The 20,000-nt window shown below is 38.4% G+C and overlaps 1 protein-coding gene across 2 annotated transcripts in view; it reads left to right on the top strand.

The window, feature by feature from the left end:
• Positions 1–20,000, top strand: part of LOC123512162 (ras-related protein Rab6) — a 49,483-nt gene that overhangs the window by 29,400 nt on the left and 83 nt on the right. Inside the window, exons 4-8 of one of the 2 annotated variants that reach the window (XM_045268370.1) lie at positions 2,477–2,582; positions 3,486–3,601; positions 4,075–4,164; positions 5,275–5,341; positions 14,374–20,000. The exon at positions 14,374–20,000 is cut by the window's right edge and continues 83 nt beyond it. In XM_045268370.1, coding sequence (XP_045124305.1) covers positions 2,477–2,582; positions 3,486–3,601; positions 4,075–4,164; positions 5,275–5,341; positions 14,374–14,447 — 453 coding nt within the window. In that variant the 3' untranslated portion in view covers positions 14,448–20,000. Of the gene's footprint in view, positions 1–2,476; positions 2,583–3,485; positions 3,602–4,074; positions 4,165–5,274; positions 5,342–8,780; positions 11,830–14,373 lie in introns of those variants that run through there. The other variant, XM_045268369.1, reaches the window with a different exon arrangement.

The raw sequence follows: 20,000 nt of genomic DNA, 5'->3' as shown, positions 1-20,000 counted from the left end.
AGAAAGGAAAAGCATGAAAAGATTAGGTTTCTCCCTGTTAAGGTTGTAGAATCTTTAGTAGCAGATGTAGAGGAAATATAATGTCCCTGTGTGGTTTTGCATTAACCTCTTCAATACTGAGATGCATTTTTTACCATGATTTTGTGTGATTAGACAATTTTATTTGCATTATGAAGGGTCGATGGAGGTCAGAAGATTAATAGCCAGAGTCTTTAGTATTTTAATCCCCCACATAACCTTCTGAAGCTGTATGAAATCGCCAAATAGTAAGCAGAATGAATTATGAAAATGCAACATGGTACTGAAGGGGTTAAGGAAGCTTGTGTCAGATTGTTTTTGATGAGTTAAGGTATATAATAGTGCCTTAAACTGTCCATATTTACATTTATCCAATTTTTCCTTCAATTGTATATTATTATTTTATCCATTAGTCTATTCCAAAACTACCTTTAGTAGTATTTCTGTGTGTAAACTTTTTTTTTTGTATGTGTGATTAAGTTAGGTCTTCACTACATTTTCTATCATGGTTTGAATGTATTGTGTGAATGTGAGTGACTTGATCTCTTTGTGTGTGAGTTGAGAGGGAAGGTGTGTGGTGCAGGACAGAGACGAGGAGGGCTTTTGTAAACCACACAAAGCTTTAATGATGGTGTAACTGCATGCCATTGTCTGCTGTTAGGAAACTTAAGCTGGTTAATTTTGTTTATGTAATAACCTTGGTAGCCTTAATGTGTGTGTGTGTGTGTTCACTGTTTGATCTGCTGCAATCTCTGACAAGACAGCCAGACGTTACCCTACGGAGCGAGCTCAGAGCTCATTATTTCCGATCTTGGAATAGGTCTGAGACCAGGCACACACCACACACCGGGACAACAAGGTCACAACTCCTCGATTTACATCCCGTACCTACTCACTGCTAGGTGAACAGGGGCTACACGTGAAAGGAGACACACCCAAATTGTGTGTGTGTGTGTGTGTGTGTGTGTGTGTGTGTGTGTGTGTGTGTGTGTGTGTATTTACTTAGTTGTATTTATATTGTTGTATGTTACGGGGTTCGAGTGGGGCTCGTAGTGACTTGTTTCCATAGCTACATTTATCTAGCTTTTCCTTAAAGTGTGTGTGTGTTAGGTCTTCTCTACATTTGCTTTTGTTAGTGTGTTGCATCACACTTAATATCTTATTAAAGGTGATTCATTTACCATTGCCTAAACACACAACCGTTTCCTCTCTTATCAATGCTTCCACTTCCCTACTGACTCAGGTGGATGTGAGGAGTGTTCAGGGCAGGTCATGTGCAGTCCAGGTCACAATTCAAGTAACGTGCAATCTCTCCCACTGTATTTGTCTTTCCTGACTTACTCCTGAGCTGATGATCTGATTTTATTAAGCTGTCCTCAAATCAGTATGTGTGTGTATGTTGTGTCAAGGAAATATGATCGATGAGTGTCTAGTTTTATACTATATCATGTTAGAATGGTATCAAGAGTTAATAAAGAAAGCAGCATCTTAACCTTACTATAACCTTCTTATGACACCATGAATAAGACGTTATCCACGTTGCTGTACTGAAAGACAGCATTTATGGTCTAGATCAATAAATGCCAAATAACCACCAGGATTTCAAGAGTTAGTAAAGAAATCAGCATCCTAACCTTACTACAATCCCCTTATGACACCAAGATCAGGTCCAAGTTGTTGTTGCTGTTGTACAGAAAGGCAGCAGTTCATCCTTCATGTTGGCCTGGTATAAATACGCCAGCTTAGTCTTGCACTTTGCACCAAGACCTTGCACTCTGCACAGCTGCATGACACTGCTGCCTCCTAAGGATTCACCCATTATAGTTGAAGCTAAATACAGGTCCAGCACTACCTCAGACCTTACTCATGAAAACAGGCCTCAGAATATACTTGTCCATGTTGTAGGTTTCTCTTACGTAACACAAATGATGACTACAGGTGGATTTACATTAGGATTGAGTTTCATTTTCTTTAAGTTTGTGAATTGAATGTATGTTGATTAGCAGGTGATTTTTATTTTTTGTTTTGTAGGATGGTTACTGTAAGATATATTAATTAAATGCTAATTCTGTGCTTATAATTTAGAACACAGGACAATTTTATTTCACTGATAACTGAAAATTTGTCATGCTATGGGTTTTATTTCTTATTTAATGTGTGTGTTCCTGAAATTACTCTTCTGTCACACAACATAAACATTGCAGTAAATTGTCACACTACACAGTACACACACACACACACACACACACACACACACACACACACACACACACACACACACACACACACACACACACACACACACACACACACACACACACACACACACACACAACACACACACACACACACACACACACACACACACACACACACACACACACACACACACACACACACACACACACACACACACTATTGTCTTGGCCGTCTCTCACTCCTCACTGCTGCCACACAGGTCCGGCTGCAACTGTGGGATACTGCCGGCCAGGAGAGGTTCCGCAGCCTCATTCCCTCCTACATCCGTGACTCAACTGTAGCTGTGGTGGTGTACGACATTACAAGTGAGAGGCTGGGTTGTCTTTGGCAGTGGTCAAGTAATGTAGGGGCCACCATGTGGAGTGATCTGTCTAGCTGAAGGGTCCACTGGTACACAGGTCTGAATCCTGACCACTTTCCAAGGGTAGGAAGGCCATATGGGTAGGAAGGGCATCCACTCAGGTTAACAATTCCAAAATGCCAAATTGAATTTCTTCATTAGGAGGATTCGGGATTGATAGTTTTTTTTTTTTTTTAGAGAGCATTTTTTTTTTGCTTTTATTGTGAAGATTGAGTGTTTACTGATGTGTATTTACTCTGTGCAACCAGAAATTGTAGTATTTAAGTGTTTTTTATACATTTGTATTTCTTCCACTGTCTTTGGTGATAATTACTATCTATTTTTATTTATTTATTCAGTGTGCAGATGTTAGATGAAGTGCACAGATGTTGAATATATTCTTGAGTGAGTTCAGTAACTTATAGATAATAATAACAGGTGGCAAGTTTTTGAGCTCCCTCTCATAAATCATCTGTCATTTGCATTCTCCTCTCTTATTTGCATCATTAATGTATTTTATGTTTGATTATTTTTCTGAGGAACGTGAAATTTGGCATAGAACTTTTTATTTATTATCAATTCCTATACTTATTCCTGCAAGTGTCAACTCATGTCACAGATGTGCCATTTATGCATTCATTCATTAATAAGTTTTACATATGTATATTTTCTTCAGAAGCAGAAATTTGGCTTGGATTTGTTTGCTTACCCATGTATTGTGTACCTGCAGATGTTAGTTCCTTTCTCCAAGCTGCCTGGAAGTACTCTTCATTTATTTATGTTTTTGTTGATTTGTATTTTCCCTGAAAGCAGACACTCTGGTATGGAGGTGTTTATTAACTGATGTGTCTGTATTGTGTACCTGCAGATGCCAACTCCTTCCACCAGACCTCCAAGTGGATAGATGACGTGAGGACTGAGCGAGGCAGTGACGTTATTATTATGTTGGTTGGCAATAAGACTGATCTCTCCGACAAGAGACAGGTGAGGTTGGTGAGGTTGTGATTTGGGTGCAAGTCAGGCCATTAAGGAAGAGAATGATGATGCATTACTGTGGTGTCCAGGGGTGTCTGTGTGTTGTTGTGGCTTCCTAGTGCTACATAAGAAAATAGATGAATAGATTTAGCAATTTCCTTTTAGTACAATGTTTGAAGAAGAAAACATGTCTCAGGGTGATTAGCAGTTCAGGAAAGATGCCAAATAGTAGTGAAGGGATTAATATTTTATCTTCAGCTCTGTTTCTTTGGTGTATTATGTTACTTTTTTAATCAGTATTGTATATATTTTTGTATGTGTATAATTATGCTATCTACGAAACGAGACATACCCAACAAACCTCTTACACTCATCACGCATCGCTCCACAACTCACAAAAGTACACTATATAATTCTCACAGACTTACCAAACCCAGCACAACACACTCATGTACTGACTAAGCTGTGTTGTGATGTGACAGGTCTCCACGGAGGAAGGCGAGCGCAAGGCCAAGGAACTCAATGTGATGTTCATTGAGACCAGTGCAAAGGCGGGATACAATGTGAAGCAGGTGTGTGTGTGTGTGTGTGTGTGTGTGTGTGTGTGTGTGTGTGTGTGTGTGTGCGTGCATGCGTGTGTGTGTTTAGCTATTCATGGTGCACAGTATGAGTCATGCATGTGTTGAGCTGTTTCTCTATCTAGTCTTATCCAGCTTAGTTTTAGAGCAGTGGATGTTTCTTGGGGTTCATGAATTGAGTGTGTGTGTGTGTGTGTGTGTGCGTGTGTGTGAGAGAGAGAGAGAGAGAGTGAGAGAGAGAGAGAGAGAGAGTGATGGTGGTGGTGAATATCAGGGGTAAATAATGCAATATTGGTCTAAAGGAGTCACTGAACCAAACAAATATTGAATGACCACAGAATAAGTTACTGCTGAACATTTTTTTTTTAGTCATTAGTGTTTGAATCTTGAATCTTTAACAATCTGATAAGTTGATTTGAGGAAGGTATGTGAAAAATGAAGAACTATAGTCTGTCTTCTCAAAAATGGCTTCTGGATTTAAAACATTTTGTAGCTTATTACTAGTGCAATTGATTTGATGTGAATAGTACTTGCTTTCTGTTGATCAATGCAATTATTACAAGGATAGTTTGGTTTTCTCAAGATCTGACAACCATACATTTCCTGGGACACCATTCAAACTTGAGACTCAGGAGCCACTTTAGAGTAGACAGTCATGGCACAAATGGTATAAATAAAACATGGTATAAATAAAAAAAAAAGACTATAGGACTTTATTATGAAATTCAACACAACTGAAAGGTACATAACACATTTTTTACTTTTCCTCCCTCTCCTCCCTCCCTTGTCCTGTCCTTCACCCTGCCTCCCCTTCACCCTGCCTCCCCTTCTCCCTGCCTTCTCTTCACCCTACCTCCCCATCACCCTGCCTCCCATTCACCCTACCTCCCCTTCACCCTGCCTTCTCTTCACCTTGCCTTCTCTTGATCCTGCCTTCTCTTCACCCTGCCTTCTCTTCACCTTGCCTTCTCTTCATCCTGCCTTCTCTTCACCCTGCCTTCTCTTCACCCTGCCTTCCCTTCACCTTGCCTCCCCTTCTCCCTGCCTTCTCTTCACCCTGCCTCCCCTTCACCTTACCTCCCCTTCACCCTGCCTTCCCTACAGCTGTTCCGAAGGGTGGCCGCAGCCCTACCTGGCATGGAATCCAATCCTGAGAAGGGCAAGGTTGACAGTATCCTTTTATATACACTAATTCAAGTCCTTATTTGCAGGTTGTCCTTGATACCGTGTTGTAATGGTTCCTTCCTTTCCAGCTGCTCGAACTTAGGGATGTGTGAAAGTGTGACTGAAGTAAAGCTTTTGTAGGTTATTTTTTATTTTGTTAGATAGATATAGTGTGTGTGTGTGTGTGTGTGTGTGTGTGTGTGTGTGTGTGTGTGTGTGTGTGTGTGTGTGTGTGTGTGTGAAACTAATCGAAATTTGGTATTACTGTAGTTAGTTTGGAATTAAGTACTTACAGTGGTAGATATTAAAATAATGTTTGATTTTATAAGCTGGAAAATTCCCAAGATGTTAATATACACTAGGTAAATGTGAACATATTTTCAGGTTGTTATTTTTGTCTTTGTCTCTGTTCCTTAAGGGCAACTTCTTTTCACAATCAAGTTTAGTATATTCTCTCTCTCTCTCTCTCTCTCTCTCTCTCTCTCTCTCTCTCTCTCTCTCTCTCTCTCTCTCTCTCTCTCTCTCTCTCTCTCTCTCTCTCTCTCTCTCTCTCTCTCTCTCTCTCTCTCTCTCTCTCTCTCTCTCTCTCTCTCTCTCTCTCTCTCATTCAAATATAAAACAGCCACACAGCTAAGTAAGTGAATCATACAAACGTCATGTGTTGTGTCACTCCCGTCACAGTCAGAGGTAAGGGTCACGGGAGGCGGCACTGACAAGGTAGGTGTCAGATTAGTGCCAGGATATGGAGCCACAACAGGACCTCGGTGTCACAGTGCCATGGGGGAAGGTGGCACTGCTAGGCTTGCATGGAGAAGGTAAAGTTGTGATCTATATTTCATTGATTGGAGTTTTAGTCTTGCTTGATTTATTGCACTGTTTTGTTGTGTTTGTGTACGTGCTTGCATGTACATGCGTATGTGTGTGTGTGTGTGTGTGTGTATGGTGTTGCTGGTGTGTATCTTATGGTGTATTTTTAGGGTGGGTTATTCTGTGATGGTGATTATTATTTGTAATGGTGGTAGGTTCTCTACTTTGTGTGAGGATGGTGTTGTCTGCAGTCATTGTCCATGGTTAGTATTCTCTTGCCTCTGAAGAAGGGTAAATTGAGTACATCGTTTTTTCCTCATTCATTTTGCTGTATATATTGAGTTTGTGTCACGATGAGTCCCTACTTGCTATGCCACACCACAACCTTGAAAGTAGTGAGGTGTGGTGTGGTGTAGGAAGTGTGTTGTGGTGGTGTGCTTCAGAGCCAGTGTGAGGGCTGGGATGTGAATGGTGATGAGTGCTCTGTAGGTTGTTGTGTGTGGGTCAAGCTGTTTGTTTATACTTTACTTTGCAAGCTGGTAACAATTTCCTTTCTTTGTGACAATACACAAAGTATTTTGATTATCTCATTAGAGTTTTTCATTGAGTTTATTCATTTGATTTATTCTTAAGTTTTAGTAAATTGCTAAAAATCTTAATGGTGATAATATTAAAAAAAGCCTTGCTGTTTCTTGGCAAGAATGTGACAGCTGCTTCATGTGGATGGCAGTGTGATGTGTTATCAGAGGACTGTTTGTGTTCATGCAGCTGTTCCTGGGAGTGCTGCTTTATTTTGGCATGAGAATGTGTCAGTGTTTTTCTTTTATTTATTTTTTTATTTTTTTTGTTGTCCTCAAAAGCAACATTCATTAGTTTCACATCATGATGAGTAATGACTTGAGTAACATTTAGGTTATCTATTGGGAGTTACCTGCTAAATATTCCCATTGTGTTTATAGTTTCAATCTTGATCTGAAAAATGAAAATTGTTAGAAATTTTTATAGTAGTTAAGAAAGATGCAGCGAGGGAGGCTCCATCATGCAGGTCATTCTAGTTTCCACAGTTTCTCATATGAAAAACATTGTTCAATCAGAACACTCATTAATTTTTTTCTTCATTGTATCCAATTTAGAGTATCTTTACTTTGCTAATCAAATCTTTAATATTGAAAACATTCATCCAGATGACACACTTGGTATACAGAGATTTTCCTGTCCATATCCTGTCTTTGTATAGCACAGTAATATCTCATGACCTCAATACTCTTACATCCTGTCCTCACAAAGCACAAGTGGAATATTTAACTCTTCACTTTACATGTCACTGGTGCAATGCTGCGTTAGTCCTTCCAGTAATGCAAGTAGGGCAGACCTGCTGCTTAACATTTCATGAATGGTCACACACTCACAGTGTCCTGTGTGTGAGTGAGTCTTTATATCATGTCATTACCTACATGGCCATCATGACTTGGCTCTTAGAGTGTCTTGACCTGAAGCACAGCAGTGTTGATAGTTGATTACATGGCACTGTATTATGTTGGGTCCTTCAGATTCTCTTGCCAGCCAGTTCTGCTGTGTTGAGGCCACAGTGCTTCACAGTGAGGCTTGTGTAGAGCAATGGTATATCACCTGTCATGGTTCATTGACCTTATTGTTTAGAAGTAACGGATGAATATGATGAGTGAACATTAAGTAAGCTTTGAAGAAAGCTAGCTATTTAATTAAAGATTTCATTAAAGATATGAAATTATTAAAAAAACAAATATAATTAGAATTTAGTGTAAAAAAAAAACTTAGAAGATCTTGAATTATAAGGTCAGAAAAGGTCACATCAAGTTCTTAGTTGTGAGGCAATGCTTTCAAGTCATCAAGAGAGGAGTTAATGGGTTGCTGATGTTGACGATCATTAATATCATCTTTTAAACTCCTTTACTGGATGGTATAAAGAATAGAATTGACAAAATTAAATCTATTCATTGTATCTTGTGGAAGTACAGGAACCATATACTCTTTCACTGAAATATTATAAGAAATCATTGGTATGTACAACTGTCAGCGTCCATTACCATTACTGCCAACATTACCATTGTCACCACAGCCCTCAGCCTCCACCCCATTGCCAAACACTTATCCATTCAGTCTGGCAGCAGCATGGCAGTTTTGTCACCAAGAATGTATTTTTGTCACACTCCTGCATGTGATTTATTCATGGTTATGTTTGTTATGTGATAATTTTCTGTTGATATTGTTTTGTGATGAGTGGAGTTCAAAAGGCAAAAACTCATAACTTAACAGAGCCAGACTAATATGATAAAGTTTAGTTTGGCTTGCTCTAATACTCATAATTATTAACACTAACAGTAGTAGCATCTGATGATTAACTTATAACAATGGTGCAGTACGCTGACTCGAGCCAGCTTTGCCAGGCGACACTGGAGTCTAGTTATGCTGGACCGGAGATTCTACGCCTGCCATTGATAAGCAGTAACAGGTGCATAATATAAGAAAACACATCACCTTTTAACAGTAACAGCATAGAAATATAAACTTTTGCCTCTTGGACTTCACTTAACGCATTTTTCCTTTTATGTCTTGCCCATCCCAGTCATCCCTTTCTTTTCCTTAATTCACCACCTTAGTGACCGAGGTTGTTCTGAGAGATTCGGACAACACCACGGAGATTGGGCGGACAGCAGATGGTGGGTGTGCTTGCTAGGCCACCCCCACCCCCTGTCCCGCCCCAAGGCACCCCAGTCCACCCCCTCCGTCCCCAGTAATGGTTGCCTAATGCACTGCGTCGCCTCCACACACCCATCCTGCCCATCTCGCCTGTCACGCAGCCTGCAGCTATGCCCTTGCTCACTCACGCGTGCGCACACACACACACACACACACACACACACACACACACACACACACACACACACACACACACACACACACACACACACACACACACTGCCTTCTATTTAGATTCTGAATATGATAAATTTATACTAAAAGATGGGACATTATAAGCTTGACTTAATCTTATGATAATCTTGAAATATACGTAACACACTCACATACATACAAACCCATTGTTCAAATTAGAATGTGCGTTGTTTGTGTGTGTTTGTATGTGCAAGTGTGTGTGTGTGTGTGTGTGTGGGTGAGAAGGGCACATGTCCATACCAGCACTGTTCTGGCTTTGATCCTGTGGAGAAGCTTAGTTTGTGTGGAAGGTTTACTTTCTGCTTACTAGTGTTCACAGAAGGGTTACTGCAGGAACAGTTGTCATGTAAATTACTGCCTTGGAACAACACATAATTTATTGTTATGATTTAATATAGTTTTCTCCATATCCATTTTTTTTATTAGTATTGTACAGTCACAGTCAGAAGTCGTGTAACGCTCTATGTTTTCTTCTACTGTGTTTGATGTTCTTCCCTGCAAAGTGCTCTGATATACTTAAAATCCATCAACAGTCTAGTTTTACAAGATTGTCAAGCTGATGTATGGACTGTTGGCAGAGGGAAGGTGTGAAGTACATTAGAAGTGAGTGTGGGGACATGGCAGGACTTGTGGCCTTGACTGTATCTGTGGGCTGTCAGTGTTGTGTTCTGTGATGTCAGTGTTAGAATTGTGTTTTGAGGGCCAATCAGATATGTAGGTGTGACGACAAATATTTATTTTTAAATTAAAGAGATTTTTCATAAGAAATTTACCTAATATTTTAATTAAGAATAAATTATATGCATTCGGCTTTGAAGGGGATGTGAGGAAGTGAATTTATTTTGTTAATTTTTTTCTCTAACTGTTACTGGCATTGGTTTATTTATTTTTTTTCCTGTCAGGATCAGCATACAATAGAGATTATTTTATTCAATCAGGGAGTATTGCTCTGAAAAGGTTGTCTGGTCTGCTGGCATTCAGTCCCACCATTTCTGTATCTTCTTTTTTTTTTTTTTTTTACTGCAGAGGTTGTGGGACGAGTGTTTGGTTCACGGTGAAGAATTGTTCATTAATGCTTGGTTATTTCAAAAAGGTCACTGCATGGGTTTATGTACTGTGCTCTGCTCTTAAATGTAGTGCTGGATTTGCTTTCCCAAGTACAGTTGTAGCTGTCTGGTTGCTCTTCATTATTTTTAAATCTGTTCACCATTGGTATTGGAGACAAATTGCTGGGAACACTAGAAGTTATATTCATTGTGTTTCTTGTTTTTTGCTGAAGACAAATTATTAGAATCATACAGAAATGTACTTAGTTCTTGTTTCTAATTTTTTGCAAACCAGTTAAGAAATGCAAAGAAGTATGAGTTTCTAGTAACTCATTCTTAAACCAGTGTTTGAACAGTTTTAGAAAAAAAAGAAAAAATACTAAATAGCTGCCGCTGTTTTAGGAAAAGCAACCCTTGTCTAAAAAAGTGGGCCTGTGCCGCTGACGGTGGTGTTCAGAGGCAGTGTTCATCGGTAGCTCACCATCTAAATATACCTAAATTTCATATCAGTTTGCTTAGCTACTTAATAAGCTTGGTGCCATTACTGCCTCTTAATGGCCAAAAGTTCTCATAGATTCGGCTCCACTGTGCACTTTGTGATGCAGAATTTAAGTATTTGCAAATGAGGCGTATTATTCTTTTCTCATGCTGTTTTATTATTAGTATGTCGTTGTTTTATTTACATCTGTTTTGTTAATGTTTTTTGGGTTATCTCACAGACTCTTCCTTGTGCAAAGAAATTGTGTACATTTTAATATATATAAGATGTATAACTTTAAAATAATTATAACTTCCTTTGTGATTATGCTACATGTGGGTGTTTTCTTCATTGATGTACAGGTGTGTGTGGGTCTACTTGTATGTATGCATACATTTACTGTCAATCAGGAAATGTGTTCATACATTTGTGTGTATTCAGGAAATGTATGTCTGGGGCCTTGAGATCAATCAAAATACATTAGCTGTCTGCCATTCATAATAACACATTACTTTTCAATATAGCCTGAGCTAATACTAAAGCATATTACAACATACAAAGCTTCTCAAATAAAATCTCAATTGCTAATTCAGACTAATTACTTGTAGTCTCTCAAACAGAGCTTCAGTTAATAATGGATGAGAAATACATTACTCACTTTCTCATTCATGAATTAGACATAGGTAGTTCAAACATGCTCTTGGATGAGTAACAAACAGATCACAAGTTGTTCACCTAATATAAACATAACCATAACTGACTTTGCCTTGGTGTGCAAGATTCATGCATTTTAAGCCAATTTGAATTAGAAATCACACATTGAGAAACGTATAGAATTTCCTTTCATCTTGGTGCTTATGAATTAATTCAGATGAATATCAATTGCAGCATATTTTGAGAGGGAGGTAAAGATTTTGTCTTAAACCTATGTGTTTAATTCATATTGGATTATAACACATTTTGAGATGCATAGTGTTTTTGTCTTAGTTTTACTTTTCTCTCCTTATGATGACTGCATTTGATTTTATGTGACCCCAGCATAGGTGTCCTGAAGGCTCAGTGAGGGTGCTCTCTCTCTCTCTTCCCCACAGGGATGAGGAACACCACATGTACATAGACTAAGTTTTCTCGGGTTACTCTTATGCGGAAAGGTGATGCTAGTTACTTATTTTTTATATTAATATTACTATCACCACATCTCCGATACCAAATACAACATATGCACCATTTTGTAGTTGTTTCATTGTCAGATTTGATTTTTTTATGTTTCATTATTATGTTTTTAGGTTTGCCTTGGTTCTATTTTGTTTGTGCATGTGTTGTTTGTTGGCTGTCCCTCGTGCATGGCCACACCGCTCCAGGTCTGCTCTGCTCTCGGTGCGCCACAAGGTGAGGTGAGTAACTACTGTGGTTATTGCTGTCTTCCATTGGTCACAAGGGTGTTTACTTAATCAATGTTATTATCTTATTGACTGACTGACTGACTGATTATATATTCTATACTTTGCATTGGTTAAAGAGTATTTGGACAGGAAACATTTTGACAGATGAGATAAGGGTGGTATAGGAAAATGCCTCATAGACCAGTGATATCACTATGATTTCTGTGACCTAAGATATTCATGTGTGGTGGTAAAGTTTAACAATATTCTTTGATCCTGTTTATTTGTTATTTTTATATTCTATTTATTTGTGTATTTGTTTCACTTCACCCAAATTTACTCCTCCATAACACAGTGGCCTAAGAGTTTGGATTCCTGATGACATTATCCACTCAGTCTTTCAGCAGCATGTGAAATGATCTCAGATAATTTCAAATTATTTCTTCTTTCTTCGACGTTGCAGCAGTTTTCCCTTGAAAGAATCAGGAGCATGAGACTTTCAGATAACAGAGAAGGTAAAAGACTTGTTTTATCTTGCATTTTCCTACACCACTCATTTTTTTTATATTAGTATGTGTAGTATGTGACTGAGTGAATGACTGATTAACCAACTAACTGACACTTTTTTTTTTTTTTTTTTTTTTTACAACATGGGCTTTTCATTGGAATTTATGGAATAAAGGAGGTATTTTTTGGGTACCTTCTATCTGAAAGGCCACCCATTAGGGAACTATCATCCTGAGTGGAAGCCCTTCCAATTCTTGGACTGTGGCCAGGATTTGAACTTGTGCGCTTGGGGACCCCTCAGCCTCAAAAGTGCATGTGGTTCTTCTGTACCACGGTGGCCCTTTCTGATTTCCTTGGGGCTCTGTTTGATTTTTGTAATGTGTGGATGCATACTCTCATACTCACCCATGTTTATTATATGTGTTATGATGAAATTTTGGTGACTTAAGATTTGGAGTATTTCTTGTTTGAAGATCGAGGTTGTTTTACGAGTAGATAGTGATCGGTTGACGTTATGATATATTTTTTCTTGTGCAATCATGGCAACTTTCTTCTAAAAAGTACATTGATAGATCTACATAGGTGACTTTTATAGGTTTTATTCTATTTACAATCACCTTTTTCTCTTTTTTTTACTTTTTTTCATGGCTAAAGTAACAAACGATTTAACTAACTTGTTGTTCCCTGTTCATGGAGAGTGTGGAGCATGTGGTGCCAAGTAACTCACTACTGTTCAGGCATTTCTGGTGTATTAACAGTGTAGTCACTAACACTAACCAGGCATACTCGGTTTACTATTATTATAAAGTCTTGAATATTATGGGATTTTGGTTTAGAATATTAAGGTCAAGCTGCTTCTTTTCCTCCCCATTGTTGGTTAGCTAAGATTCTTTACATCGTTTCCATATTAGCTTACATGCCACTCATCATGACCTTCAGCTTAGTGGTTCAAATACGCCTGTAAATGAAAAAAATAATCATATGAGGAAATAGCCCGTGAAAGATATTAGGTTTTATAATTACAGAAAACTTCCCTTATCTTACATATGAGGAAATAGCCTGTGAAAGATATTAGGTTTTATAATTACAGAAAACTTCCCTTATATTAACCATTTAACAATACTGAAGCAGGTGTTCATATCAGTGATTAATTTCTTTTTTCCAATAGTATTCATTAGACAAAATACTCCTTGGAACATCTTACCTCCTTTTTACAGCAGATGAACATTCACTATTTGATATGATCCTCTTGTATTAGCAACCAGCTGTACCTTTTACCTTTTCACTACTAATGCCTTGTTACTTCATAGGCAATATTAGTGAATCCCAAAACTATATTCACTCAGGTTTAAAGTACAACTTGGATCATTCCTTTTTCCTGGCAGTTGTCTTTTAAAATTACACTAAACTTTCAACAGACCATTTTAGTAAGCTGGACAGAACAACAGTCAAAAAAGCTATATCACCATCTTTTGTGGCTCGTATACCACTACATAACCTCAGCCCTATAGCATTTCTTCCTCTAATTATTTACTTTACTTCAATATATCTACGTACCAAGCTGGCAGTCTCACGCAGGGTGGTGTAGACAAGTACCATTTACACACACTATCAACTCATAGTAGCCTTCTAGCATTTCTTCCTCTAATTATTTACTTTACTTCAGTATATCTATGTACCAAGCTGGCAGTCTCACACAGGGTAGCATAGACAAGGCACCACTTCCATGCATCACTGACACTCTTGGCCATATCAACTTGTGGTAAAGAGAGACTTTCTGTACCAAATAACCAGTTCAGTCCATCCCAGGTGAGGCCAGCAGGGTGACAAAGCAGGTACCCATCGACAGCCAAGTTTTGCGTAGTTTCCTTAACTCGGAGAGCAGCCGTGGACCTTCGCCCCCATCCTCCCCCACAGGAGGTCCAGCCAGACCAGGAGGGCTCGGGGTGTATATGCTAGGAGGCCGCCCTCATGCTCTAGTCTCTCACGTGTCCTCGCACTTGTCTGCTGGAGGGAAGCAGTGGTGGGGGTGCCAACACCTGGTGGCATCTGCTGCTGCTGCTCCCCCTCTTTATTACCCTTTGATTAGCATTATTGTTTATTAATATTTACAGTTTATCATGTTTTTTATTATTATTGCTGTCATTATTATTATCATTATTATTGTTATCTGTAAAGTAAGTCCTGGATTTAATGTTACAATATTGATTTGTTAACCGATTTTACGAGCCAAAATTGTCCTAACACAACGCTATCCTGAGTTCTGAAGGGTGTGTTGCCAAAGGAAGGAAGTATTGTGGCCGCTAACTTGCCCAGTGACTTCAACGATGCACATGAGCCATGGACTTGCTTTATGCTATTTGTTTTTCCTGCCCAGTGTATTTCATAAAGCAGATAAAGTATGCTGGTATAGGCTGCCATGTTTTATTTATTTATTTTTCTTTATTAAATGGCATTATTTCAGTGTCTTGGTTTCATTTACTTTTTTCATATTTCTATAATAAGGTTCCTTAATTTTTTTCAACTCTAATGTTATTTATCTTCATTCTAATCTGCATATGGACTGGATTCTATGCCTTCTTACACTCAATATTTTTTTTTTTTATTATTAAAATGCATAACTAAGGAGTTGTTTCTTTAATAGCATTTTTTTAATATTTCTCATTTCAACTCTTAATTTATCATCATTCTGACCTGCATATGGACTGGTTTCTATGCTCTTTGCTCTCCTAACATTTATTTTTTTATGTATTTAATCATTTCTGTAATTAGTCTCTTGATTTCTTACACCTTTTGTGATAAACAAGGATAGGTTGTCAAATACTTCCCATGTTGATGCTGTTCATTCCACAATCTGTTACGTCTTTGTGTCATTGCTGCACGTGATGGCCGGTGCTGTGTTTGTTTTGTGCAACAGTGACTTGTTTATGTCAGGCAATACTGTAGCCTTTTTTTGGGGTTAATATTTTCTAGGGGGCTGATGGGTACTTTGGTTCACCATTCTCAATTTTCTCTTGTAAATCAGTTTTATGAAAACTTTCCTATCCTTGGTTTTTTGGGTTTGCTTTGTATTTTTTACTTTTTTTTTTTTTTTTTTTTCAAGAATTCATTGAGTTATTTTTCTTCATACTGTTTTGGACAAAACGTTTGACTTTCTTTGTGTAATCTTTCTCTCATTCTGAAATAGTAAATGACAGTGGTTTCTGTGAAGGAATTTTCTTTATCTTATATTTTATTCTATTTATGTTTGTGAGAAGTCTGATTTATGTCTTAGGAGTCAAAAAGATGTCATCACTGCAACCTGTTTGTGTATATAACTGTTTGTAATTTGTAAAATTTATGTTTTCCCACTAACCCACCAGACTTGATCTGGCTGTACTTGTAAGGATTCTGTCTTGTTTCACTAGTCCAAAATGTACTGTAAGACTTAGTTACTTAACAATGGCTCTCAGTTGTATTCAGTTTCATGGTATCAAGCATGCATCAGAAAGCTATTTATTCTCCCAAGATTTTAAGGCATTTATTTCCATTTAGTGAAAGAAAGATGAGATTGAGGAACACCTGACAAGACATCAGTCATTGTGTACCAGCATGAAGCACGAGTGTGCTGCTGGAAAGACTTCTTTATACCAGCTGCTTACAGTGTCCTTGAAATATTGTAAGAGTAAATAGCATTCCTAGCACTTCAGTTCAACTTGATTACTTTTCTTTTCTTTTTTTTCTTTTTCTTTTATTTTCATGAGTTGTCTGTTTTGACTATTCCTGTACGGTCATGGTCAGAAGTTGATTAACCTTCTACACTTATTTCTATTGTTTTCATCTACATAATCCTCTGCTTACAAAATTTGACAACTTGAAGATTACTAGCAAATCTACTCACTTTTATCTGATACTCTGGAACTCTTTCTCTTCTCGCCTTTTCCTATGGGTTGAACTAAAAAAGAAAAAAGATGTCAAAACTGTCCCAGAACTAATTTGTCCAATCCATTTGAGAGAAAAAATTGTGGAGCAGGATTTGAGAACACTTCTTTGCCTGCTATATTTTGTACTTTACATCATTCTCATTTACATCAAAGAACGAATAAAAAATCAGAAGATGTAAGATAAGATGAAATATGATAAAATGCATAGGAAATATGTGCGCAAAGGTAAAAAAAATAGAAAATATTGGAGGATATAATCTTGAGGGCAACAACTAACAACAGTGGAAATGAGTTGAGAAAGTGACTGATGACCATGACTGTACAGGTAGAATTGGGTTGCCTTCTGTGTCACCAGCCCACCAAGTATTAGCCGCAGTACTGAGCAAGAGGCCACAACACACCATTGTCATGAACCACCTCTATCTCTTGTGCCGAGTGGAATTACGTACTAGAGTTAGCTTAGCTTGTGTATTCAGAGACCAGCACTGATAGTCACCATTCTCAGTGTCATAAGATACTACGTAGTCACTGTGCAGTATCTACCTAGTCTTGTCGAGTCAGTCTTTGTTTTGATGCAGGTTCGCAAGTCATCTACTTTCCTCAGATCTTTTGAAGTGAGATAAACATGTAAGCATCTCGGGTTGCATGGGTTTTCTTTGTTCAGAATTTAAGGTGATAAAATAGCCAAATTAAGAGGAAAAGTGGAGGTAAATGACTTGTCGAAGAACAAAGTACATATATAAGACCAACTGTGCTACTGTGAATCCATTCTGCTCCCTAAAATTGTGACTGGTACATGTCATCCCTAGAGAAAATTTACAGCTGTAGTGTGTTCGTTTGCAGTTTTACACTTAGCAACTTCTGAAATTAACTAAAAATGATCTCCCACAGACATGAAGCTGTTACAAATTGACTTGATGTTCTGGCATTGGAATAGTTCAGCAGTGTTTGCAGGGGAGGAACACCAGCGGCCTAAACACAGTGTAAAGCTAGTAGTTGTCATCTAGTTGGTGCCTCAAGTCTCAGACCCAAACTTACTCCCATACATCCAACCATTCCCTTGCACATTTTGCCCTGTGATCTTTTGGCAGCTTCCTTTGACTTAACATTATGGAGTATTTAAAACTTATAGATTGGTATCCTGGGTCCAGATTGTCAGTCGTGTTACTTTCCACCGTTTTGGATGCTTGGTTTGGTAATGATTAATTTTTGGTAACATTTAGAGCCTATGAGTGCGGGAATAACTCGCCCTGTGCATACGAGTGAGCATTGAGGGTTTGTGATACTTGCATTTAGACCAAGACTTTGATTTGTCTCATTTAGGCTTCAGCTGTGCCATGTGGAGACACTGAATACATTTGAAAGTCTACCTTTGCCTCTGCTTGGTTATTCTTTGTTTTTAAGTGAGAGGTTGTCGTCTGTGGACTGCACGGGAGGAACTGGAGCATTGATATTAAGGCCTAGGAATATTTGGGCTTTACTGGGAACCCCCAAAAATTTCCCTCACATGGAGGGAGGAGGAGGACTGCCCATGTCCCTATAATGAAAGTAATGTTTATTTTCTCATTCTCCCCATGAGTGTATAAAGTCCACAAAGGGAAACACATTGTATATGGAAGAAAAAAGTTAGGCAATTTGTTATATTTCTTGTCTAACTCTTTTTTTTATTTGTGGGCTTTATCATCATACTCTTTGCAGGATTGTGATAGAATCATTAAGATTAATGTATATTATTATGGTGGCAATATATATACCTGTATCTTGTGCTGGAATAAGCGAAATTTGTTTATTGGCAGCTGGATTAACTATGCTGAATCTTTAATTGTAGTCAACTAGTGGTTATAGAATCTAATGATTTAATTACAATACCATGTGAAATATGAAAGCTTTATTAACTAGCTGAAAATACTTACCATAGCACCCATGTTTTATCTTGGTTCATGTATACATTTGCAGTCACTTTATACCTCATCCAATGTTCTTTTAAGGTCTTTGATCAACCCACTGCTAGTTTGCAAGCTTCACACCACCACCACCTCACCTAAGGTCCCCTCCTGTTCTGTTCATAACCATGTTGCTGTTGGTCGTCTAGAGAGAGCCCCCTATAGATCCCCTCTGTTCCCTCCTAGTCCCTCCTCTCTGGCTTCACCACCTCTTAGAGTGCTCAAATCTCAGTGTTTTGTAGGTAATACCAAACCCAGCAGCAACATAACTACCTGTGATTGCTTCAAGGGGATGTCTGCAGCTGCCGCCAACTTGCCTTATCTACCAACTGAGCCACAGGAAAAATAGTTGCCCAGATTTCAAATATACTGAAAGAGGAGGCCCATACTGCACCACATTTATGAGCTACTATTATACATTCTGATTCAAATTAGTGAGGATAATAAGCAGCATTGGTTTCAAGAGTTAGTCATGTGCTTACCTCCATATGATCTTGAGCCACACTGATGACAATCCCACACTGTTGAAGTGTCAAAGTCCCCAAAAGAAGAAAGTTACAAGGGCAAGCCAAGAATCCAAGACAAGGTGTTGGTGGCTGCTGCAGACGTAGCCGACCTGTGCGCTTGTAACCGTCAATATTTTATGTGTTGGGGGGTAAATACTACTAATAATAGGAAGGGTTTTAAGAAGCTTCATTGTGATTAGCCTCCGCTCTCTCTAACTGCACGTGTGATTGAGACACGGGGACAGGCGAGGGGCGGCGAGCACTTTGCTTTGTCAAGGCAATTTTTGAGTAGCTGTGCTTCTAGGTGTTAGCACGAGTAATAAGTCCGACTACTACGTACTCCAATACCACTTGTAGCGAACTCAGTACACCTGCAGTCCTTTTGTGTGGAAGTGAAGGTGAGAAAATCGCTTGATTGGGTGAGATTATGATAAAAAATAGGCATAATTTTGAGAGGAAGAGATGTTCTCAAAGCGGTGAAATGTGATTTTATGAGTATATATATCTTGGCGTTGATGTCCACAATACACACTACCTACATACACTAACTAAGTAAACTGTCCCTTACTCCTTATGGTGTAATGAATACTATCAACTATTCATATTCAAATTTACCTTGAGAGGCCAAACATCGAATCTTTCTGATCTTGCTTTAATTTTTTCCCAGATATATGACTTAAAATATTGATCCTTGAAACTTGTACAACTAAATCAAATTCAATTATATTGCATGAAAACTGCCTGGGAAAATATAATGATAAATGTTGCCCGTACAATTACCATGACGTATTGTGCTCCATTGGTCCATAAGCTTTATTCGGTCAATGCTCATGTACACTCTTTACAATAAACATTTAAATCGAAATCTATACCTCCATTGGCATTGCTTGAGACCCAAACTGTACCAACTAGTTCAGTGTATTACAGCAGCTGGAAAAATGCCTTGTAATCTGGGTCTTCAGTTATTATGCAGAGGAAAAGAAAACCTCCTTCACATTTGCCTTCTTCCCATGAGCTAACTTTGAGAATAGTAGAGTTCATTTATCTACTTCATTATTGTTCTTCTCTCTCTACACACACACACACACACACACACACACACACACACACACACACTACTATTACATCCAGATAAAGTTA

This window comes from Portunus trituberculatus, chromosome 33, assembly GCF_017591435.1.
Source record: "Portunus trituberculatus isolate SZX2019 chromosome 33, ASM1759143v1, whole genome shotgun sequence".
NCBI classification, from domain to species: Eukaryota; Metazoa; Arthropoda; class Malacostraca; order Decapoda; family Portunidae; genus Portunus; species Portunus trituberculatus.
Note: the sequence above shows the minus strand (reverse complement) of the source record. Positions and strands in the feature narration are given on the sequence as shown.